Below are 26,015 nucleotides of genomic sequence, written 5' to 3'. Positions count from 1 at the left end.
CTGAGACACATCAACTTTTAAAACGGGAAGGTTTGATTATGGCACATGTTTTCAGAAGTTTCAACCATGGTTGGTCTGGGTCTGTGGAAGAGTGTGGATTGAAGAGGCGTCTCACTTCATGGTTATGGGAAAGAGTGGGAGAGGCAGAGTGAGCACAGTAGCAATAGTTCTTTAAAGGGATGCCAGTAATGACCTAACTTTGTCCCAGGCTCACAGCCTATGGTTTCTACCACTTACCACTGGTGTCACAAATGGGGAATTCATTCAATGTCAGTATTCTTAGGGGGAAATTCTACAATCAAATTATTGAAGCTGACTTCAACTCTATTGCTCTCTGATGCATCCCCTTATGATGTGAGTGCTCCCCTCTCTTTGTCTTCGTGTGTGTGCAGGTGTGAATGTGTATATGTGCATGCAAGTGGAGGCCAGAAGACATGCTAGGCGCTGTTCATATGTTTCTTTGAAGCAGGGTCTCTCCCTGCCCTAAAACTCACTGTATGGCTTAAGATGGCCAATAAGCCCTAGTGCTTTTTTGCAAGTGTGTACCACCATCCCTGAATGTCTCTTATTTGGGAATGGAACTCAAGTTTCCATGCTTGTGAGGTGAGCACTTGGCCTACTGAGCTATGGTCCCAGATGGGAAAAGCCCCTTCTGACATTACAGCGAGGCTTCTCACTACTTTGTTTTAAGGCCTGCATAATACACATGAATGAATTGTTCTGTGCTGTTTAAGCTTACTGAGCCAGCTGTAGAGGTGGCATGAGATCCCTTTCAGACTCAAACATGTTTGGGTGCCCTCCAGCACGCTTTGTCCAGGATGGTCCCCCAATTCTGTGAGAAGGGAAACTGAGAATTAAAAAAAAGAAAAAAAATTAGCCCAAGTAGAAACACTATGCCTTTAGAACAGAAAGAGTTACTGCTATAGTGTCTTGAATATGGCTGGGGTGGGATGTAGCATTCTCAGGCACCTTCCAAGGCAGAAGAATCAATCACTGTTCAGTCAGTGATAGAAAGATGTCTGTGGTGGGGATGGCCAGGGGACACTCTCACCCAGGAGAAGATGTCCCCCATGGCACCCTTTGCTATTCAGGACTGCGACTGGCTGTTTAGTTCTGAGACCTGCTGGTGTGGAAGTATCCGATCTGGTCTCTACTGCTTCTTCTGCTCGTTGTTTTATCATTTCTGTCTGCTTGCGGTGTGCTTCATAAGCGAACCGACTCAAAGCCCAAATCACAGCTGCGGTGAATTGTCCTCCAAACGTAACACTTTCCGTCATCCTTCAGGACTCAAGAGTTTCCCTTCAATGAGCTGGTTTTTCATTGTTTCTTTTGCTTTCAACTCTATATTTGCATATTTTTAAAAAAGATCTACTTTTTGTTATTTTAAATTATGTGTCTTGGCCATGTCTATTTGTGGGTATGTACGTGTGAGCGCAGGTCCCTGTGGAGGCCAGAAGAAGGCACTGGATTCCCTGGAGGTGCAGGTGGTTTGGGGACTGAGCCTGGGTCCCCTGAAAGAGCAGCAAGCGATCCTCATCCCTGAAGCCACCAGTGCCTGTGCATCTTCGCTGGACAGAAATCAAATTCAAGATAGATATACTTTCTTCCTGTCTTAAGAAAAACACCCCATTTTCCTTTTAGACATCGAAAGCAAAGTTATCAATGAAGAATGCAATGATGAGAATGCCTCCTTTAACTTGAAAGCCAGAGGTGACGAGATGAAGGTTGACTGTTCCATCATCGAGGAATCCGAATCCACAGGTACAGTCGTCCTGAGCACCAAGGTAGTGGAGCAGTCAGTCCACCTGCCCTACAAATCATCTATAGTCTTGCAAGGCAGATATGGGTGGTGGAGAAGGGATGAGAGGAGAGGCGTGGATAGCACTATGCACTCAGAGTGTTCTACATGGCAGGCATGTCGAACATCAAGGGCATGACATGGAACATGGTGCTGTCACCACCCAGTAGAGTATGGCCGCCAGCCATGTGGGACTCTTGATCTCTTGATCTGTGGTGAGCCCTCTATCTGGATCATTCTACTGTGAGGCTTTCCACTGCGTTCTAAAATTTGATTCATTGGGCTCCTCTTTCCTATCACATCGTTGTGATGCTGCCAGTGTTTCTTCCTATTGACTGTGTCTTTTGTGATCAGTCTGCCTTTCTTACTGTATCCAGCTGTTTACTTGTATCCTGTTTGGATTCATTGAGTTTATCTGTGTCCTCTTTGATTTTTGTTAAATACTGTTTTAAATTTAATTTTTTAAAATTTTAATTGATTTTTACTGAGCTCTGCATTTTTCTCTGCTCCCCTTCCTGCCTCTCTTCTCCCTTCCAATTATCTTTTTTTTGTTGAGAATTTTGTGTATACATACAATGTATTTTGATAAAATCCAGCCATCATTTTCTCCTTTCCAATCCCTTCCCTGCCTCCCACAATTTCCCTTTCTTAACTGTACGTTTTTTTAAACCCAACAAGTTTACTTCATGCTTCCTGTAAGTCCAAGGGTGTAGGTTCATCTGTGAAGATTTGTAGCTTCTCAGGGTATGCATTCATGAAGACAATGACCCTCCAGTAGCCATCAACCACAAACAGTTCCTCAGCTAGGGGTGGGACTCCATGACTCTCTCCACATCCATGATGGATTTCAGTCTGGCTTGGATTATGTATGCAGCCATAGCTCCTGGGAGAGTTTATGTGCATCATCTCTGTCATGTCTGGAAAACGCTGGCTTCTGTGGATGTTCGTTCTCTCTGACTCCTATAATCTCCTTGCCCGCTCTGCCAGGCAGAGTCCTGAACTTGGAGGAAAGGGAGGTAATACCGATATCCTGCTTACAGTTGAGCATTGATGCTCTCATTTTTTTGCATTGTTTGTTTGAGATTTCACCCACTTCACCCTCACTGTCCTCTGTTGTGGAATTGGTAATTTTTGGATTAGCCTTGAGTTTTTCCATCTTTTATGTATTACTAGATTGGTATTTGTACATTCAGGAACAGGGCAAAGGAATGAATAAATAGAAGATAGGCAGAGACAGACAGACAGACAGACAGATAGATAGATGAATGGACAGACAGCAAACATCAGATTGGTTCTCTAAAGACTCAGCAGAAATTAACTGGGGACACACCACTTAGGCAACCAACTGCGTTTCTCAATCAAGAATATTCCAGGCAGAGCAGGGTCCTTTCAAATCATAGAACAAATAACAACACCTAGAAATGACATCACCAAAGTGAACACTCACATCAGGCAGGGACTCACTAGGGAAGTTGAGGCATGAAACTGGACTTTCCAACACAGCTCTGTTCTCTTGGGTGAGCCTCCCAACTTTTGGCTTCTCTTTCCTACTGCAGACACTTTCACACCATGGGATAAACACAGCAACTTCTGTTGAAAAATGCACACATCTGAATAAAAGAATAAAAATTAGAGAAGAGATTAAAGAGATAGAAAAAAATCTACAAATCCAGAATTAGGGAGCTATTGGATGGGGGCACATGTCACCAAGCCTGACCACCTGAGTTCAGTCCCCAGGACCTACAGAAGAGAGAGCTGACTTCCACATGCTAGTCTCCGACCTTCACATATACCTCATGGCCTACTCCCACCGTGAGCAGTGGACTCACACTGTAACAAAAGCATTCAAAGATAAGGGGATGAAATAAAATGCAAACAGAAGTACAAATACTAACAGGAAGAGTGGTTAATGGGACAGCCTTGTCTTGGGGATGTCCTTTCCCATGTGAAATGTAGCTTCAGGTTCTTCACCCATGAGCATCTTGGTTTCTTTCCCAAGTGTGTGGTTGATGTCAGTCTGGGAGCCTATATGAATCTCCTTTCCCCTGTCCAGATCTAGGCTGTTTCTGCAGAACTAGAGGGTGTAGTTTGTGAACCTGTCAATAGCAGATTTTGTGGGTTTTTTTTTATGGAAGTAGGGACAGTGTAGCTGTCCTAGAACTACCTATATAGACCAGGTTGATCTCAAACTCAAGGAGATCCTCCTGCCTCTGCCTCCTAAGTGCTGAGATCAAAGGCATGTGCCACTATGCCTGGCTTTACATATTTAAGAACTTATTGTTTCATGTCAAAAATTTCAATATGGGTAGAGACCTCCAGGTGAGGAACTATTAGCAGCTGGGGAAGGAACATTAGTTTGCTTCAGGATGGGGCCCTGGGTAAAGTGCCCAGGACCTAGCAGATGGCCGTATGCTTGGGCAGTACAAGCTGGATTCTATGGGTTGGAATATCTCTCTCTCCCCTGTCTTTCTTTCCTCTCCTTTTCTCATCCCTTCCTCCAAGTCTTGCTTCTTTGACTTAAAACCCGTGCTTTCTAGTTTTAACTACTCACTTCTCACAGCCTAGTATCATCTGGGAAGAGTTAATGAGGGACTGACTATGTCGGGATGGCCTGTGCCCATGTCTGTGGGGGGTCGGTCTTACATTAGTTGGTTGGGAAGACCCAGTAGTGGGTGGCACCAATCCATGTACTGTGGAAGAACAGAGAAGCAAGCTGAGCAATTCAGAGAGCAAGCAGGCTAAGATGTGCACTCTCTCTTTGCTCTTGACTATGAATTCAATGTGACTAACTACTTGAATACCTGCTCTGACAAATTTCTAGAGAATAGTGAATTTATTAACACAACAGTAAGTAGATTAAATTAGACAGAGAGAGGCAGAGGGAGAGAGAGAGAACCTTTTAGACATATTTTCCTTCCACCCATCCACCCATCCACCCATCCATCCATCCATGCATGCATCCATCCATCCATGCATCCATCCATGCATCCATTCATGCATCCACCCATCCACCCACCCACCCACCCACCCACCCATCCATCCATCCATGCATGCATCCATCCATCCATGCATCCATCCATCCATACATCCACCCGTTCACCTGTCCATCCGTCTGTCCATCCACCCACCCACCTGTGACAGTACATATGTATATGAACATACCAAGGCACAAAAACGGCAGTTGGAGACAACTTTTGGGAGTCAGTTCAGTTCTCTTCTTCACCGTGTGGGGGAATTTATGGAACTTAGGTCTTCAGGCTTGGTGACAAACACTGTCCTCTGATGAGACATCTTTCCAGTCCCAGGTGTCTTTACAATGACTGTCTATGTTATCTTGTGGCTTCTAAGCTACATTGATCAATGACATAATTTTCAAATAATTTATTTTTGTATGGCACTAGGTAGTGAGCAGGAGACTTCACACACTTGAACAACTCTCAATTGCTGAGTTCCCAGTCCTGTCACAAGACTTACAGATGAGGCAAAGCTAAACTTAAGCACCCTTTAAAATTTAAGAAAAATCATGAGGTCTGCTCCCTTCCCTTCTTGGAAACTACTCTCCTTTGTACATGAAGTCTCTTGGTTTCACAAGCTTCCCTGTTTATATCGGGGATGAATGAGGAGTGTGGATGGGGTTCATTTCCTTTCTCATGCCTCAGTTGATATGGAAGTTCTCTGGTATTTCAGCCTTAGAGTAAATCGGGGAGAGTCTGTCTATGTGCATGACATATGTGTTGCCTGTGTGTGCACATGTTGCCTGTGCTCACATGTTGACCATGTGCCTGTTGTGCACATGTGCCATCTATATTATCAACGGAACAAGCAATTCTATTTTGTTTTATTTTGGGGACATGCAGGGACCCCAGGAGTGGCTTTTGTCTCCTTTGCAAACATGGAATCAGTTTTAGATGAACGCTTCTTCGAAGATGGTCAGGCCTCCTGGAAGCTGAAGATGAATTCCCGTGTTGTTGGTGGCACTGTGACCGGGGAGAAGAAGGAGGACTTCTCCAAGACTGTTGTCTACACCCTCCAGCACATCCAGGTTTGTGTAGCATCTCCTGAGACCCCTGTCTGTCTACCAAGGAATCCTGCCACCCCAGTTGTGATGGCACCTATTTAAGAAACAATTGATTGTTTTGTTTTGAAACAATAACATATTTTGGTGAAGGAAATGGATTCCCATTTCTTCTTTACTAAGAGAGATCCTGTGTACCCTTTCCCAAGTTTTTTTTTTTTTAGTGGTGACACAGTGCAACTACTGATGAAAAAAGTGTTCATGCTTATGTATATGTATTTGTACAGGTGTGTGTGTGTGTGTGTGTGTGTGTGTGTGCCCACATGCTCACATGCACGTAGTCTTTAGCACATGTGGCAGCTAAAGATGATTGCTAGGTGTCTTTATTTCTCTCATTTTACTCTTAAAGATTTACATTTATTATTTACAATTGTGTGTGTGTGTGGGGGGGGTATGTGCATACAAGTGCAGAAACCCATGGAGTCCAGAGGCTTCAGGTTCCACAGAGCTGGAGTTACAAATGGTTGTGAACCACCTAATATAGCTACTAGGAACCCAACTCAGCTCCTCTGAAAGAGTAGGAAGTGTTATTAACCACTGAGCAATCTCTACAGCCTCCTCTCAACCTTACTTTTTGAGGCCAGATCAGTCAGTAAACTCAGAGTTTGTTGATTCAGCCAGGCTGTCAGATCAGCAGACCTCATGGAAACTCTTATCTCTGCTTCCCAGGGCTAGGATTATAGGCCTATGATTCCACTCTCAGCTTTTATTATGTCCGTGCTGGGGATTTGAACTCACTTCCTCATGCATGCACAGCAAGTACTTTTATCTGCTGAGCCATTTCCCCAGCTCTGAAAGGAATTTCCTTGTAACAATAGCAGTGTGTTCTAACATCAGATAAAGCAACACTACAAACTGAAATACGTCAGTTTTTCCATTCCCTGGAAGTTCTGGTTCTAGATGGTGCTTGAGTTTGGTCACATTGAATCCATCCCAGTGAAGTTCTCAGGTGATTGGGACCTCTGGTCTTTCAGCCAAAGCAGAAGTCTGAGAGGCCCATCTGTGTCTCTTGGAACCCTAATATGGAGGATGGGAGATGGACACGCTCAGGCTGTGAGATCACCAAAGCATCTGAGACCTACACAGAGTGCAGCTGTAACCGGATGGCAAACTTGGCCATTATCATGGCTTCTCAGGAGCTCACAGTGAGTACTGGCAACTGTTCATGTTTTCCTGGGTATCTTGACTGAAACTTAATAGGGATGTGTTGATAAAACATCATTGGTTTTCCCCCATAGTCTTGAGTATTGCAGATAGTAACCACAGGGGGAGAAAGATGTGTGTTGTAGCCCCATGATAGAGGAATTCATGATGTGGTTAGAAGTCATGTAACTAAAGTACAAAGTCAGATGTAATAGCCCTGCATTGGTCAGATTTTCTAAGAGGAACAGGACAGAATAATGATCATGTGTTAGAGGAGCTGTATTATATATTGGTTTGCATGGTATGACCTATGCATTCTACGTATGGCTGCCTTCACACTAGAGAGGCCAAGAACCCAGTAAACACTCAGGCAAAGGAGTTGGATATCAGCCTAGCACTAACAGTCTGAAGGATATTTGGAGAACTCTGGGTTTCTGTCCACATTGGAAACCTGAATGGGGTTTGGTATCATCCAAGGAACACAGCAGCAGCAACAATATCAGAATAGATAAAGTTGCCAGCAAGATGTGAAGAAAATGAAGCAAAAAGCAAAGCTCTTCCCCTTAGACCTCCTTTTGTTTGGGCTGCCAAGCAGATCTAGGATGGGTCTTTCACATAGCCTGAACAATAACATTTGTCATGGGTGTGCCCAACAGATGACCATTTGTTGGATTTCAGATTTAATTACCTTGACTATCAAGATGAGCCGTCACAGACTCTAATCAGACATATCCAATATATTTCACAGATCTTGTTCTATGAGTCACTTTATGCTGTGACTTTTTGTTCAAAGCTAATTGTTTATTGGTCAAGTTCATGGGATAGAAGATTGATGCTTAGTGGCCTGCATTATCATGGAATTAGTAAGTGCTGGAGGTAGTACCTGAAACTTGAGAAAGCTTTGTGCCAAAATTCCCTTTGTTCTAAACTGTAGACATCAACCACAAATTGAGTTGTAGGAATTTCTGAATGCCAGCGATGGCTGATAAAATTCTGACATCCCCTCCCCAAAGAATGCTCTGTACTCCATTCACTAGAAAGATCATCTACAAACTACAGTTCCTAGAATCCCTTGCCATTGAGGTCCTGTGTATAGTGTAGAGTCTCCATTGAGATATATCCACAGAAGGGACCGAAAAGTGAGTACAGCTGAGTTTATTGACTTAATAGAGAGGGAAGGTGTCTCAACTGTTATGGAAAATGCCCTTGATTGATAAAGTATGATTGAGGGTGATGCATTTATCTAATTATGCTTTATCAATAAAAACTGGCAGTCAGATCTCAGGGTAAGTACCTAAATGATCAAGGAAGTGGTGGAGAAGGCACCAGTGACTTCCTATCTCTTCAATTCCTCTATCCAAAAGAACTGAGACCCCTCTAAGCCCTGCCTTACTACTACCTATCCCTCTAGCTGTTCTCAGTCCTCCAAAATGTCTATGGCTAATTTTGGTCAGCTAGTGGCTAGCTCTGCCCTCTGATTCAAAGCAAGCCTTATTGTCAGAATGCAGTCAAAATATCACACATTCCCCCTTTTTGTCTAAATATAAAGGAAAGGCTATAACTCTAACATAATAAAACTGTATACAATAAGAACAATTACCAGGTCAGAATTGCATTTACAGTGCCCAGTCCATTTGCATTTGGCAAATTCAGAGAAAATACTCCAATATTCTATCTTGATGAATCCAAAATTTTGTACCTAATTTACTTTCTATCTTAACTTGTGTTACCAACCCAAAACTATCTTTTTATGTCTCCCAAACTTACACTCTTTACACCTCTTTTGTGAGTTTCTTTTCTGTATTTGGTAATGAGAAAAACTATAACTATCTAGTCTTCAATTATATCAGAGACACGGAAAAGATATAAATATTACCCAGGTAAAGTAGTACAGAGCAAACAATTTCCAAAACTAAGAAATTATAGAAACAATTGGCTTCCTGGATGGTAACCCAAGGCTGTTCTGTAGTGTTGGTGCATCTGTCTTCAGTCTACAAGCCTGGAATATCTGACAGTCTTTTCTGTGAAGTAGGAATTTTGAAGGACTGTCCTACTATAACGAAGTTTGGCAGACACTTTCTTTTGTGACTTGCTTGTCCAATTTGGACAGCATACTGTCAGCAGTTGAGGCAAGGTCAGTTTCTTGCCCAGTGGCTAACTTTTGCCCCCCAAAAAGCAAACTGTAGATGAAGTTTCTTCAATGCCAATCATCTTCTCTGAAGTAGATTGGTACTGCCAGAAACAGATATGTCTTGTTGTCATAAAAAGCTTTATATTATTAAAAAAACGTAATGCCATATTCTGTGGATCTTTAAAGCATTTGAAGATCACCTGTCCCTCTACAATATATCTCTGTTTGACTTTGAAAACATATCTAACATGAATACAGGTTTGATTGTAATAGGTGACTAACCTGCATTTTGTTATTATCCTAAATATTTTGTAATAATAACTTTCAAGGACTAGAAACTCACATCACATTGCTAAATGAGCTGCATCAGGACAATACTTTAAATAAGAGCAGAAACATATACACAGTATGTTCTAACAAAATAACTTTAAGTTGGCATCAATATATAAAAATATCTTCAACAAGATTAGAAACATAGATAGTATAACAAAAATAACCTCAAATTTACCTCAATGCAAAATTCCATACCAATGTAAAATATTTGGGAGTAGTAATTGATTTTTAGTTTAAAAGTAGATTCAATAATCTACCCTTTTATCCCATGATTCTATATTCTCCCTTTTCATTTCAGAATGTGATCCCTGAATCTAATATCCTTTGTTCAGCTTTTTTCTTGACCATTACCAACAGCAACTTATAACAAGCCCCTAAATGATGACAAATATCCATAAGTCATGGGATGATCAAAAGCCATTCATCCCACCTATGGGCAATGTTGGCTTCATGTTCTCTAGATTGCTTCCTGCTGTCTGGGGGGGGGGTGATGGCATCTCTAGGGGATCATGATAAAACTGAAATAATGGTCAAGTCCTGGGAGAGTTAGCTATAGCTTTTGTTACCATTCTCTTTGTTGTGAGAAAACATAGGGCTTTTCTGAAGTGCTGGCTGGAGCAGTGCATGAGGCCTGACCATCTCAGCCAGCTAGCTCCTTGTAATTGTTCTGAGCAGTTTGTAGTACAAAGATGATCTTTGGGTGGTGTTTGTCAGCTTAGTGGCATTACTGCAATCCAGGTGGAATCATTGTTTTGGGGCCCTATCATCCTTCCAGAAATGTCAAAGGTTTCTGTTAGGAATGGCCATGGTACACTGCAGAAAACAACCATTTTAAATGTCATATGCAGATCTCAGAGAGGTTAAAAGACCACAATTTGTGAAGTACATCCAGGGTACAAAAACATAATTCCTAGTTACTTGACAGAGACTCAAACCTGAAATCACATACAGGAAGCTAGATGGAGCCTCTTTCTAAAATTAGTACATTATATAATCATTAACATAAAGTTTAAAAAATCTATATGTATATATGTAAATCTTATAAAGTTTGAGATAATATTTATACCTTAAAAATTTTAAGTCTAAATAAAATCAACTGAATATGAAATTAGTGATTATAGAATAGTCCCTTAATTTTGGGTTTTCTTCTGTTCCATATCAGGTGGCTCTTTTGACATGAGACAGAGATTTTGGATTTTACTTTAACAAACATGCTTGAGTAGAGAAGGAGAGAGCCACGCTCTAACTCCAAAGTCAGTTCAATTTTTTATTGAACTGGAACTACAAAAACACCATTTGCCCCATATGTCTATAGAGAACAGCAGAAACAAACAGTTCAATTTTTTATTGAACTGGAACTACAAAAAGACCATTTGCCCTATGTGTCTATAGAGAACAGCAGAAACAAGCATTTGGGAAAATATATGAAATTTTATCTTGTTGGAAACGTGTTATACCACTAGGACAATTTACTCTTTTGGGGAGGACATTTTCTCTGGATGATTTGTTCTTTTTCTTCAGATGTTTCATCTGTCCAGTGGTCTTCGTTTTTCTTAGTTGAATGCCTTCATTCTTCTGGAAAGTCAAAAACAAAACCCTGTCCCAACCCTAACTTTTGGGAATTTCCTTTTTGGCAAATTATATCTGATCAAATGAAAGACATTTGTTAGTCTTATATTTTAGTTTTGATTGAATGCTCATGCTGTTTGATAAACTATCACCTCTTCTAATCAAGAAGTCTCTCATGTTCAAATCTGATCTTTATCAATTTTGATGGTATCCATAGCTTTCCTTCTCCTGTAGAAACAAAATCAAAACCTCTTCCCTAACAGAACACACATCCTGGTTTCCACTCTGAGGTCAACACATCTTTAAAGTATATGAGCCGATTTAATTCAGCAGTTTTTTTTCCTATATCCAATGTCTTTCTGCAGTTGTCATTTTTTCTCATTAGCATTAGAAAACTTAAAGTTAATAATGCATTGTTCAGTCTATTTCTAGGGGTTTTTATTACCCTTTTCTGTTTATTAATCATATCTTTTAGAGTGCAATTAGGTCTTTATAGAAATGCTTGTCCTGTAGGAATTTGTGGTATACTGGTAATATTCTTTATGTTTTAATATCTAAAAATCTATTTCATTTTACTAGAGACATATGCTGGAGCATTGTCAGTCTTAATTTTTACAGGTATCCCCATGATGGTCATAACTTATAATAAATGTGTAATTACAGAATCAGTCTTTTTGGACCTAAAAGAAGATGCCCATTGAAATCCTCAATATGTATGTATGGTGTGGTATTTCAGTTTTCCAAATTCTACAAAATGAAACAAATCCACTGCCAAATTTTATTTTTTGAGTTCCCTTTGGGTTATTTTCTGGAGATAGTGGAGTTTGATCATACGGAAAGCAAGTAGGCTATTTCCTTATAATTTCCTCAACCTGTTGACAAGTGATGGAAACATTTTTATTCAAACCATTGCTATTAACATGGTTTTTCTCATGAAATTATGAGGCATCTAATACATTTCATACCAATATCATTCCATAATTACCTTGCTCTAGGGGGCCTGGAAGACCTGTATGGTTTCTGACCTGTGTTATATACAAGGAATGATTTCTATTTCTGATTATTTCTTGTAGTTTAATAAATATCAAAGTTAATTCTGAATCATCTGCAATAAATTCATTAGTTTCAATATGTAAAACAACTCCTTCTGCACATTGAAAGTCAGTAACTATTTTAAGTGGTTCTGGAAAATCTAATAATACCATGAGAATAGCATATAAGTTTAAGTTTTAAACAGAATCACAGGGGATTTGAGCCACTTTAATTTCCTGATTTAAAAATCTGTCTTTCCTGATTGGTTGGCATCAGTATAGAGTGTAGGGACTCTGGAAATTCGTGTTCCCTCTACTATTTGAGGAACGAGCTAATTCATTCTCTTCATAAACTGAAGTCTCTTGCTTTTGGGATGTTTGTTGCTAATCTCTTCCAAAAAATTACTGCAATATCTTTGCCAATGTTCATTTTCTGTCCGTAATGAGGAGATTTCAGCCTTAGTAAAAGGTACCACAATTTCCACTGGGTCTATTTCTGCTAATTGATAAAGTCTTAATTTTCCTTTCAGAAGCAATTTGGAAACTTTTTCTACATAGGTTTTAAGTTTTTACTCTGTTTTTCTGGTAAAAATATTCATTATAAGATATTTATCTCCTCTGCATTAAAATTCCAGTAGGAGAATTCATAGAAGGTAAAATAACCAGAATAAAATCAAGGTCTGGATCCAAACAATTCACATGTGCATCCTCTAATTTTTTAAAACTAAAACTAGTTATTTATCAGTCTCAGCAGATACTTGTTTTGAACTATTTAAGTTTTTATTACCTTGTAAGGTTTGAAATAAATTACTTAGCTCTTGAGTTGTCATTCCAATTGTGGGCCATAGCCAGTTAATACCTCCCAGCAATATTTGAAAATCATTATTATTTCATAACTGATCTTTCCTGATTTTTACTTTCTGTGGTCGATTTTTTTTGTAAACCTCGTATTTATCCTAGGTAAGTAATAGACTCTCCTTTTAAAATTTTTTTCAGGAGCAGTTTGTAATCCCCAACAAGGCAAATTTTCTGTAATTCCTCAAATATTTTCTCTAACGTATTTGCATCTGAATCAGGTAGTAAGATATCATCCATATAATGGTAAATTATAGATTGAGAAACCTGATTATTTCCAATGGCTGTTGTACAAAATATTGACACAAGGTAGGACTGCTTAACATTCTTTGTGGAAGGATTTTCCACAGCTATCTTTTAATAGGCTGGGAATTATTATAAGTCGGCTCTATTAAAGGCAGATTTTTTCCTAACCTGTTCTTTTTAATTTTTTTTCATTTATTTGACATACTGACCATTTCCCCCTCCCTCCTCTCCTTCTACTTTCCTTCTACCCTCCCACCTACTCTTCCCCCATCTCCATTCAGAAAGGGGCAGATCTCCAATGGGAGTCAATACAGCATGGACATCAAGTTGAGGCAGGACTAATCTCTTTCTCCTGCATCAAGGTTGGGTGAGGCAACCTATGGGGAATGGGTTCCCAAAAGTCAGCTCAAGTCAGGGACAGATCCTGATCCCATTATTAGGAGCTCCACAAACAGACCAAGCTTCACAACTGTCACACCCATGCAGAAGGCCTAGATCAGTTCCATGTAGGCTCCCTCGCTGTCAGTTCAGAATCAATGAGCTCCCTGGAACTCACTCTGTGAGTTCTCCTGTTCCGACCTTAGACACTAATAGGGGGAGACTTCAACACTCCGCTCTCACCGCTGGACAGGTCAGTGAGACAAAAATGAACAGAGAAATAAGGGAACTAACAGATGTTATGGGTCAAATGGACTTAACAGACATCTATAGAATATTCCATCCAAACAGAAAAGAATATACCTTCCTCTCAGCACCTCATGGAACCTTCTCAAAAACTGACCACATACTCGATAACAACAACAACAACAACAACAACAACAACAACAAAACCCTTAATAGATACAAAAAATTGTCATAACCTGATGTATCTTATCAGATTACCATGGCTATAAACTAGAATTTAACAGCAACACTAATTCCAGAAAACCCACAAACACATGGAAATTAAACAATGCTCACCTGAATCATTAATGGCTCAAGGAAGAAATTAAGGGAGAAATTAAAGACTTCCTAAAATTCAATGAAAATGGCCACACAGCATACCTAAATTTATGGGACACATTGAAAGCAGTGTTAAGAGGAAAGGTCAGGGCACTAAATGCCCACATAAAGAACCTGGAAAAATCCCAAACTAGTGAATTAACAGAACATTTGAAAACTTTAGAACAAAAAGAAACAAACTCCGCAGGAGAACTAGATGGCAGGAAATAATCAGATTGAGAGCTGAAATCAACAAAATAGAAACAAAGAAAACAATACAAAAAAAACAATGCAACAAAGAGTTGGTTCTTCCAAAAAATCAACAAAATAGACAAACTTTTATCCAGACTAACCAAAAGGCAGAGCGAGAACATCCAAATTAACAATATCAGAAATGAAAAGGGGGACATAACAATAGACATGGAGGAAATCCAGAGAGTCATTAGGTCATATTTTGAAAACCTATACACCACAAAATAGGAAAACTTAAAAGAAATCAACAACTTTCTGGATAAATATTAAGGATCTAACTTCTCAAAATTAAATCAAGACAGGTAAGCAAATATAATAAACTTATATCTGCTTAAGAAATAGAAACAGTCATCAAAAGTCTGCCAAGCAAAAAAATCCCAGGACCAGATGATTTCAATTCAGAATTCTACAGATTTTTTTTTAAAAAAAAACCTAATACCAATACGCTTCAAAATTGTTACACACACTAGAAATAGAAGGAGCATTGCCAAACTCTTTTTTTATGAAGCTACAATTACCCTGATATCCAAACCACACAAAGATGTTACTATAAAAGAGAATTACAGATCAATCTTACTCATGAACATTGATGCCAAAATACTCAATAAAATACTGTCATAAAGAACACATAAGAAATATCATCCACCATGATGAATTTTACTTCATCCCAATGATGCAGGGATGGTTCAACATCTGAAAATCTGTCAACATAATCCACCATATAAACAAACTGAAAAATAATAACCACATGATCATCTCATCAAATGCCCAAATAGCTTTTGACAAAATACAACATCCCTTCATGATAATGGTTTTGGAGAGAGCAGGGATACAAGAAACATACCTAAATATAATAAAGGCAATATAGAGTAAGCCAACAGCCAACATCAACCCAAATGGAGAGAAACTCATAGCGATCCCACTGAAATCAGGAACAATACAAGGTTGTCCATTTTCTCCATATCTATTCAATATAGTTTGTGAGATCCTAACTTCTATAAGTCATAAACATTTTCAGTAATGTAGCAGGATACCAGATTAATTAAAAAAAATCAGTAGCCGTCCTTTACACAGATGATGAAAGGGCCAAAATTTCTCTTAGCCTGTGTCTTTTTATAGGTCAATTGAGTCCATTGATATTAAGAGATATTAATGACCAGTGGTTGTTAATTCCTGTTATTTTTTTGGTAGTAGTGTTTGTGTGTTTCCCTTCTTTGGTTTCTGCTGGTGGGGGGTTATCTGTTCCCTGTGTTTTTGTGTGTGCAGTTTGCTTCCTTGGGTTGGCGTTTTCTGTCTAGTTCTTTCTGTAGGGTTCGGTTTGTGAATGCATATTGTTTAAATCTGTTTTTTGTCGTAGAATATCTTGTTTTCTCCATCGATGGTGATTGAAAGCTTTGCTTGGTATCATAGTCTTGGCTTGCATCCGTGGTCTCTTAGTGTCTGTAGCACATCAGCCCAGGACCTTCTGACTTTCAATGGAAATTGAATAGTTGGGTGTAATTTTGATAGGTCTAACTTTATATGTTACTTGACCTTTTTCTTTTGCAGCTCTTAATATTCTTTCTTTATTCTGCATGTTTTGCATTTTGATTACTATATGGCAAGGGGATTTTTTTGATCCAGTCTACTTGGTGTTATGTAAGCGTCTTGAATCTTCATAGGGATATCCTTGTTTATGTTGGGAAATTTTTCTTCTTTGATTTTGTTGAATATATTTTCTGTACCTTTGAGCTGGAGTTCTTCTTCTAACCCTATTATTCTTAGGTTTGGTCTTTTCATGGTGTCCAAGATTTCCTAGAAGTATTTGTTGGATTTAATGTTTTCTTTGATCAATGAGTCTATTTCCTGTACAGTATCCTCAACACCTGAGATTCTTTCTTACATCTCTTCTGTTCTGCTGGTTATACTTGTTTCTGTAGTTCCTCTTCGTTTACTCAGATTTTCCATATCCAGAATTCCCTCGGTTTGTGTTTTCTTTATTGCCTCTATTTCAGTGTTGTAGTCTTGAACTGTTTGCTTCACCTGTTTGTTTGGGTGGTTGGTTTTCTTGGGTTTGTTTGTGGGATTTATTAATTTCTTCCAACTTTTTGTTTGTCTTTTCCTCCATTTCTTTAAGGGAGTTTTTCATTTCCTCTTTAAAGGTCTCCATAATTTTCATAAGTTACATTAAAGTCACTTTTTTTGCTTCTTCTAGGTTAGGATAATCAATTCTTCCTGTTGTGTGACCACTGGGTTCTTGTGTTACCATGTTGATTTTTAGATTGTCTAATGAATTTTTGCATTGTCACCTACCCGTTTCTTCCTTCAAATGAGTCCAAGAGTGTCTTTGCATTTTGGTCCAATTCTTGCAGTGGCTGTTGGAGTGTTTGGGAAGTTTTCTTGGTCTGCTATACTGCCAACGTCTGTGTCGCAAGAAACTTCTCAGTTCTCTCTAAGCCTGGTCTCTTGGTCTTTTCTTCTGGTTTGCTCTCTTGGTTCTCTCTTCTTGGTCCCCTCAGTGTTGGAGCAAGCTGTGTTTCAGAGTTCCACCAAGGTTTCAGGAGGATAGGTGAGTTTGGGGCAGGATGGGGCTAGTAGTTTGTAGGGTCTGGTGGATGGGGCTGGATAATGCGGGAGCCTATCTGCAGGAACCTCTCCTGCTGGCTGGCTAGAAAAGCTCAGGGGGTTGGAGGAGGAGCCCAGAGTTTTGTCCCACTTTGGAGGTCCTAGAGAGTGGGGTGTCCCACTGCATGGTTGTCACTCACTTCTTAAGTCCTCAGTATTGGAGCAAGCTATGTTTCTGATTTGTATTTCCTTTATTGCCCCATTTCAGTTTTCAAGTCCTGAACTGTTTGCTTCATCTGTTTGATTGTTTTTCCATGGTGTTTCTTTACTTTCTTTAAGAAATTTATTGGTTTCTTCTAATTTTTTGTTTGCCTTTTCCTCCATTTTTAAAAGGGAGTTTTTCACTTTCTCTTTAAGGGTCTCTATCATCTTCATAAAGTTGTATTTAAGGCCATTTTCTTCTGCTTTTTCTGGGTTAGGATGTTCAGGTCTTCCTGTTTTTTGACCACTGGGTTCTGGTGTTGCCATGTTGCTTTTTCGGGTGCCGAATGTATTCCTGCAATGGCACCTACCTATCTCTTCCTCTACCTTGTGTTGGAAGTGTCCCTTGGTCCAATCTTTGCAGGTGATGTTTGTGTCTCGGGGTTCCTCTCCTGGACTGATCGTTGCAATTGCTCTCTGTGTCTTAGCTAGTTGCTCCTGGTCTGTTCTGTGCAGTTGCTCTCTGTGTCTCAGGGAGCTGCTGAGGTCTCCATGGATGGGTGGGTGGGATTTAGGGCAAAGTAGGACTTGTAGATTACAGGATCTGATTGATGGGTGTGTGTTGGAGCAGCCAGTGTGCAGATGACTTGCCTACTGGCTAGCTGGTGAAACTGAGGTGGGTGGGGGAGCAGCCCAGGGTTTTGACCTAGTGCCTAGGGCATAGAGACTGGATTGACCACCTAGGGAGCTGGACACTCACCTCTTGGTCCGCTCTGTGCAGACACAGTCTGTGCTTTAGAGAGCTGCCAAGATCACTGTGGATGGGGGGCAGAATGGGACTTGTAGCTTACAGGGTTTGATCGATGTGGAAGTGGAGCAGCCTACTTACAGGAGGCTTGCCTGATGCCTGGGTAGTGGTGCTGAGGCAGGTGGAGGGAGTGGCCTTGGGTTTTGCCTCATGGCCTAGAGACTGGAATGTCCAGCTTGGGAGCTCACATCTTGGTCTGCTTTGGGCATTTGCAGTCTGTGCATCAGAGGTCCTCTGAGGTCACTGGGCATGGGTGGGTTTGTGGGTGGAGTAGGACCTGTAGCTCGCAGGGTCTGCTCGATGTGGGGTTCCTGCTTACCTGCAGGAAGCTTGACTCCTGGAAGACTGGTGAAGCTGAGGCAGGTTGGGGAGGGGGCCTGGGTTTTGCCCCAGGACCTAGGGCCTCTAGACTGGGCTGTCTAGTTGGAGAGTTGTTCTCTCACCTCTTGGTCCACTCTGTGCCTATCTAATTTCTTTATCAATAAAAAAAATCAGGAGTCAGAGATGTGAACCTGAATGATCAGAGCAGTGGTGAAGAAGCCACCAGTGACCTCCTATCTCTTCAATTCCTGCATCCGAAAAGACTGAGATCCTCTCTAAATCCTGTCTTACCACTTCCTGTCTCTCTATCTGTTCTTAGTCCTCTAAGCCTCTATGGTTATTTTTGTCAGGTAGTGACTAGCTCCGCCCTCTGATTCAAAGCAAGCTTTATTGTCAGAATGTGATCAAAATACCACACAACAGAAGGGGCACTTCCTTACAACAGAGGTACCAAGATTCTTGAAGGGGACTGTGGGGCTTAGGACTTACAGTGGGATGATAATAATGTTCCCTTTCAGATTCTGTGGGAGTCATGTTTTTGTTTTTGGATCAGCCACTTAGCCCATCTGAGTGGAACCCAGCTCTCATGTAAAGTAGCAAGAAAAAAAAAACTAACACACAGTTAACATCACAAATACATTTATAAGTACTAATATGATTTATTGTGATTCTATAGAAGTGGCCATAAAAAGCAGCCATGGGCTGAAGAGATGGCTGAGTCTGATGAGTGCTTGCCTTGAGATATGAAGATCTGAGTTCATTCTCTAGCACCCTTGTAAAAAGTCAGGGATGGTGACACAGGCTTGGAATCCCTTCAGTGGTGGGAGACAGAGACAAATGGACCCCCAGGACTCACTGGTAATCTAGTCTCATCCAGTTGGTGAGCTCCAGGCTGTTGAAAGTCCCGTGGATGATATTCCTTATTGTGACACCACAGGCTGTCCCTTGGTCTCCATGTGCCTGTGGGAACATGTGCACATGCACCTGGACATACAATGTATACACATGTATATACATGCACACAAAACAAAACAGTTCTTAGTACGCTCCTCCTTTTAGTGGAGCAAGCTGAGGTATTTATGTGTCATCAAAAATTTTTATACCTGGGAGCTGGCAAAATTGTGGACAATTATCTTAACAGTGTAACTGGCAATATCTTTAACACACAGAAGGCACCATGAATTTTACAACTACCCATTAATGAATAGTATTACTGTTAGTTTCATTCTAAACTGAAATGTTTCAGATATCAGCATCGTGATTAGTGCTCAACCCCAGAGGAAGAAACTTCTTCAGACATTTTGAGTGATGAAGGAGATATCGGAGCTTCATGATTCCCTCTCCTCACAGCTCAATTCAAAGGGCCCAGAAATTGCTAGGGTCATGTATGCTCCGTCTCTAGGCAATGGTGGGGCTAAAGAGTTAGGGTGTGGAGTCTGGCCACAGCTTATCCATACCTACAGATGGGTGGTAGTTTCCTCTTTTTCTACGTTCTCAAATGTCTGTATTCCTTGAAGAATAAATACTACATCCAGGATTTCTACAGCAAGCAATTATGCGAATTGTAGCTTGTGGATGTTCTCTCCAGTATGGAAGGTCAACAAACATTGGGGGTGGGGAATGAGTACTCAGATTTTTCAGAGTTTCCTGGATGACATTCAGATTATTTTGACTCTAGGGGACAGAAACCTTGGTACTCTCCTCCCAGTTCAGGTCTGAATAAGGTGCTCTCTTCTTTATTTCTGGGTTTGAGGATGAATTTCAGTTCTACTGTGAGGCCAACAATGATTTTCCTTCCTGCTAGATGGAATTCTCCCTGTACGTCATCAGCCACGTGGGTACAGTCATCTCCCTGGTGTGCCTCGCCTTGGCCATAGCCACCTTCCTGCTGTGCCGTGCTGTTCGGAACCAGAACACCTACATGCACCTGCACCTTTGTGTGTGTCTCTTCCTGGCCAAGTTTCTCTTCCTCATGGGTGTGGACAAGACGGACAACCAGGTCAGTGACCCTTGGACTGTGATCCAGTGCAGCTGCACCTCTTCCCATGTTCCTCTCCCCTTCCCTATCTAGTGCCCTCCCCAGGGCCACTGCCAGTGTCCTGGTTTTCTTTCTGTTGATGTGATAAAAACCATAATCAAAAACAACTTGAGCAGGACAGGGTTTATTCCAGCCTATACTTTGATGTCACAGTTTAGGGAATCCAAGAGAGGAAGTAGAGGCCACGGAGGAAAGCTGCTCCCTGGCTTGTTTCTCCTGGCTTACCCAGTCTACTTTCTCACACAACCCAGGGCCACCATCCCAGAGACAGTATTGCACACAATGATTTCCCATCTCAGTGCCTCTCAGTGTTGCCTACAGGTCAGTCTTATCAGTCTAAGTTCCATCTCTCTAGCTGAGTTTCATTTGTGTCAAGTTGACAGGAAGCTAACCATCATAGTCAGTTTCTCACTGGGTTGATCTCTTGTGACCCTTGTCAATTTAAAATCAGCTCCTTGATCATGCTATGAATTATTTTGATTCTTCCTATTGTTCTATTTTTCTTTCTTGTTGTATGTGTCATATGCATGTGTGCACGCATGCTTGCGTCTGTGCGAACTTGGTGTAATGACTCAACCTCAATCACTCTTCCACATTTCTTATTGAGGTGAAGTCTCTCAACCAATCCAGAGCTGGACAATGTGAATCGTCTCACTAGCAGGCTTCTTTCCAGAGCTGGAATTGCAGGTGTGCCAGTTTGTCCACTTAGCGCTTATACAGACTCTGGAGGTCTGAACTCTGACCCAGTCCTCACACTCCTGTAGCAAGTACTTTAGAAACAGAGGTATTTCACTACCCTTGCTTCAAAATATTATGTATTTTATTTGTCTGGGTGTGTATTTGAATGTGTGCACACATGCACATGTCATGGAATACATAGGACATCTTGTAGAAGTTGGTTCTCTTCTTCCATGTGATCAATATTGGGAGCAAGTGCATTGATCAGCTGAGCCATCTTTTCGGCCTGACCTTGCTTTTTTGAGACAGGGTCTCTCATTGGTCTGGAACTCAGCAAGTAGGCTCAGCTGACTAGTTGTGATCCCCAGGCAGCCCCTGTCTTTGCTCCCTACTAGGCGGCCACAGGTGTGCATTTCCATGCCTGGCTTGTATTAGGGTGCTAGGAATGGATTTCCTCACCCGTGATGCATGGATTGGGGAAAATACTTTACTGGCTGATGACAAACTGAAAAATGGTTCCACATGGGTTCAGTTGGTGAACAGAGCACAGACGAAGGGTTACTTACAGGAGTCTGGGGGACCCCCAAACAGCTGCATCACTGCACATGTCCCACAACATCATGGGTGACGTCTTCATGGAAGCTGCATCATAGAGCCCCTCCCTCCCGAACCCTCCCTTTGCTTATGTACACTAACTTATAGGGTGACTTTCAGCTGAGGGAAACCTGGAGTAAGTAGCACCTGGAGTCCCAGGTGGCTTTCCTCTCTTCCCCTTTTATTAGCTCCATCACCATAGACCTTTCTCTTTTTGTTGCCATGGCTACCTGGCTTGGGTATTCACTATTCCGTCATGGTGAGGGAGTGACTACATTATGCTCAGAAAAAAGAGGCTGGATTGTTTGAGGAACCCCAGTTGAGGCCGTCCTGCACCTGTCCTTGTTTCCCAACCTTCTGCCTGTGCTGGAGGATCCTGATATGCAGACTTCTCCCCTGCAGACGGCCTGTGCCATCATTGCGGGATTCCTGCACTATCTTTTCCTTGCCTGCTTCTTCTGGATGCTGGTGGAAGCAGTGATGCTCTTCCTGATGGTGAGAAACCTGAAGGTGGTGAATTATTTCAGCTCTCGAAACATCAAGATGCTGCACCTCTGTGCCTTTGGCTATGGGCTTCCAGGCCTGGTTGTCGTGATCTCTGCCAGCGTACAGCCACAGGGCTACGGGATGCATGATATGTGAGTGTCATTTTCTTCTTTTTGAAGATCTTGCTCCAGGCTTTGTGATGATGGCTGTACTAACTACCTTAATGGTTTCCATGGCAAAGGTACCTAAAATAATAAGGAAATTAAGCTATGAAGGTTTTATTTAAGAACATTTGAAGGGGAACAATCTATTGTGGCAGAGAAATCAGGGCAGGCAGTCAAGGCAGGAACCTGGAGTCAGGGACTATGGAGACATGACGCTCTCTGGCATGCTTACAGCCAGGCTCATTGAGCTGCATTTTACAGCCAGGGCCACCTGCCTAGGGTAGTGCTGCTCAGAGTGGGCTAGGACCTCCTGTGTTGATTAGCATTGGAAAATAACCCACAAGTATAGCCACAGACCAATCTAATGGTGGCAATCCCTCAGTTGGGATTCCCTTTTCCCAGGTGACTCTAGTTTGTACTGTTAACAAATGTTAATTGGCATAACATTCAATGACTCTAGTTTGTACTGAGTTTACAAACATTAACTGGCACAACATTCAAACCACAAAACACTTATGCGGCCACTAAGAGCAGTCACTCTAGCAGTGATGTTACCGACTGACCAGATGGAAACCCTTCACTCTACTCTGAAGGATAATGTGTATAGACAAGGAGAAACATTCCAGGGTGGAAGGTGTGGGCCCGTGGGTGTTCAAGGCTGATCAGATACCTATAGCTCTCAGCCTCAGGAGCTAGGCATCTACAGGTCCAGGGTATAAAAGTCAGAGTTTTGCGGTTCAAAGTACTCAGGTCGGAGGCATTATAGTTTCATTTCTGTTGTTCTTATCATTTCTGTTGTTCTGATAAACTACTTTGACAAAAGGCAATATAAGAGATAAAAGGATTTATTTTAGCTTGTAGTTCCAGGTGATAGTACATCATTATGGGGAAGCTAAAAAGCAACATCAAGCAGCTGGCCACATGACATCCACAGTGAAGGACAGAGAAATAAGTGCACACGTGTTCACTTGCTTGTTCTCAGTTACATTTCTCCAGTTACACAGTTTAGGATCCCCGAATATTGAATGGTTCTGCTCACAGTGAGATGGGTCTTTCCATATCAATTAAATTACTTCCAAATGACCCTGCTGATCTCCATCTTCCCAATGAGGACACTTCTACTTCCATGTCAATTTTGGGTGACCTAATGAGTTTATAGAGTATGGGTGAGGGATTATTTACAGGAGTGTAGATAACTTACCAGAAACTGTACCACTGAAGAAAGTGTCTCTGTCTCTCTCTCCCAGCAACTAATAGCTGCCTACAGATCCTCAGAGAGAGGTAGAGCCTTGTGGTGTACTCAGTTAGCTGTGTTCGCATGAGGGCATATGCTTGGATGGTTGTCCTTTTCTCAAGGAAGCTGGGGTTCCCAGGAAGTGTGTAATAGATGTCAATCATATAGTCAACTCAACATGGACAACAATATTTAAACTTATTAAAAATAATAAAATGAACCCTTTAATTGGGGCTTGTCATGAATACTAAATGCTGGCTTAATAGCATTTTACATTACTCTAACAATGCTCAACTCTTGTTGAGCCATAGGAACGGGTAGGTCTTCTAGTTTTGTTGGTATCATTGCCACCAAATTGTTCACTACATAGAAGACTCACAACTGTCTGAGTTTAATTTCCCAGGAAGAGACTATCTAGTTGGGCTATTTTTACTATTTTCCTAAATGCATAAATAAAACCTGCTCAGACTTCACAGTGCTTCTTGTATGTTTGCTTTCAGGACTAACCATTTAATATTGGATAACCATTGGTGTGCTATTCCCTTGAGACTACGGCTTCCACTTTTAGCCTTCCTTAGTTGACAACAGTTCTTTGTGTAGGGGTGAGATCTTGTGGAATTTCCCCCATAGGAAGCCTGTGAACTACAACAATGATGCCTGGCAGGATAACCCTACATGTGCCAACAGTGGTCTCCATACCTTGGTAGTAACCAACAGCTCTCCAAAACTTGTTCTGGACTTAGGACCTTCCCAACAAGAGAGAAATCATGCCTGGTACTAGAACCTTTGTCAGTTTCCTAAAGGCTAGTGAAGTCTCAGATATTGAAGGATAACCAGTACTTTACTAAATCAGCATAATTTCTAACCATATTCTAAATATTTGTTCTTTTATACACAGATAAATGTAGTCCTTACCCCTCATCAAGGAAACCTAACAACTTACAATAGACAGAACCATTATAGAAAACCACAACCAATCAAAATGTAGAGTTGTGGGGCCGAGTCCCAACTGAAACATCTACAAAACACTCCTGCACCTAAGGCTCAGGGAACATTGAAGAAGAGGGGGTGGAAAGCTGATAAGACCCTAGTATATTTCTTAGTCAAGAATGGTGAACAATTAGTTCTCACTGGAGAAAATGTTGGAGCTGGGGTTTGAATGACAAAGGGTACTAGTGGAGTGCTGTATGGAGGAAGAAAGTTCTGTGAAAGTTATGAACCAGTCATCAGCCTGAACTCCATTCTAGGCAAAGGTCTCAGGAGTATTTGCCCATGGTGTATCTTGGCCCATTTGACACTGGTATGCCCCACCCCACCAACAGTGCTTCCAAATGCATCTCACCCTGCAGTGTTCTGCAGAATGCACAATTGCCAGGGCAATGTGATGAGAAAAATGCTCACGCCTCCTGTGTTTTCCTCTACAGCTGTTGGCTGAATAGAGAGACTGGGTTCATCTGGAGTTTCCTAGGTCCAGTCTGCATGATCATCACGGTAAGGAAAACCTGTGTTTGAGTACAATTTGGTGACCAAGGAAAGCCAAAGTTAGGAAGTGTCATCACACTGCAAAGTCTACTACTGTCAAAACTCATATGATTCTTGTTTCTTGAGATTTCACCTTGGGGGTGTGATTTCTCTGTCTGTCACTTTTCAATCATGCCCAAGTACAGAAACACCTAGAAGGGACAACAACCCTTCTTATTCATGCTTTGTGTTTTAGGGGAGAAATAGATCCATCAGTCTCTTCTAGGTCTAGATGCTGAATGGAAGACAAGGTAAAAAAGAATTTAACTACATTTATGATATACAAGCAGAAAGATATTTGTCAGTCTGATGTCAGCCTGGTCTACATAATAAATTAAGTTTTAGACCAGCTAGGGCTACATTGCAAAATAGAAAGACACTGCACCCAAAAGAAAAATAGGAAGAAAAGGAACGAAGTGAAGAACAATGGTCATGATTAGAAAAAGTGAGATGAGAAATCAGCAGAAGCCTGGTGATATTTGCAGATGTTGAGCACTGTTCTGGCTCCATTACTGTTGCTGCAGTAAAATGTGGGAAAAAGCTTATCAGGGAGAAAAGGGTTTATTTCAGTTTTCAGGTCTGTCCTGGCTGGGTTTATGACAATTTGACACATGCTAGAGTCACCCAAAAGGAGGGAGCCTCCGTCGAGAAAATGCCTCCATACGATCCAGCTGTAGGATATTTTCTTAATTAGTGACTGAGAGAGAAGGCCCACCCCACTGTGGGTATGGTCTTTCCTGGGCTGATGGTCCTGAGTTCTATAAAAAAAGCAGGCTGAGCAAGACGGGGGAGCAAGCCAGTAAGCAGCACCCCCACGGCCTCTGCGTCAGCTCCTGTTTCCAGGTTGCTGTGCTGTGTGAGTTCCTGCCCTGATTTCCTTCAGTGATGAACAGTGATGTGGAAGTATAAGTCAAACAAACCCTTTCCTCTCATACGTGCTTCCTGGTCATGGTGTTTCCTTGCAGCAAAAGGAACTTTAAGACAAGGCCATAGTCCATCATTGAAGGAAGTC

The 26,015-nt window shown here is 41.4% G+C and overlaps 1 protein-coding gene across 2 annotated transcripts in view; it reads left to right on the top strand.

Moving 5' to 3' along the window:
• Adgre1 (adhesion G protein-coupled receptor E1) overlaps positions 1-26,015 on the top strand; it is an 82,405-nt gene that overhangs the window by 46,611 nt on the left and 9,779 nt on the right. For both annotated transcript variants that reach the window (XM_048427469.3, XM_085692338.2), the window contains 6 exons: positions 1,642-1,761; positions 5,656-5,840; positions 6,848-7,018; positions 20,093-20,287; positions 22,001-22,236; positions 24,907-24,973. In XM_048427469.3, coding sequence (XP_048283426.3) covers positions 1,642-1,761; positions 5,656-5,840; positions 6,848-7,018; positions 20,093-20,287; positions 22,001-22,236; positions 24,907-24,973 — 974 coding nt within the window. The remainder of the gene's footprint in view (positions 1-1,641; positions 1,762-5,655; positions 5,841-6,847; positions 7,019-20,092; positions 20,288-22,000; positions 22,237-24,906; positions 24,974-26,015) is intronic.

The sequence above is a fragment of the Myodes glareolus genome, chromosome 8 (assembly GCF_982192425.1).
Source record: "Myodes glareolus chromosome 8, mMyoGla1.1, whole genome shotgun sequence".
Classification (NCBI taxonomy): domain Eukaryota; kingdom Metazoa; phylum Chordata; class Mammalia; order Rodentia; family Cricetidae; genus Myodes; species Myodes glareolus.
The sequence above is the reverse complement of the archived record's forward strand: the minus strand, read 5'-3'. Positions and strand labels throughout refer to the sequence as shown.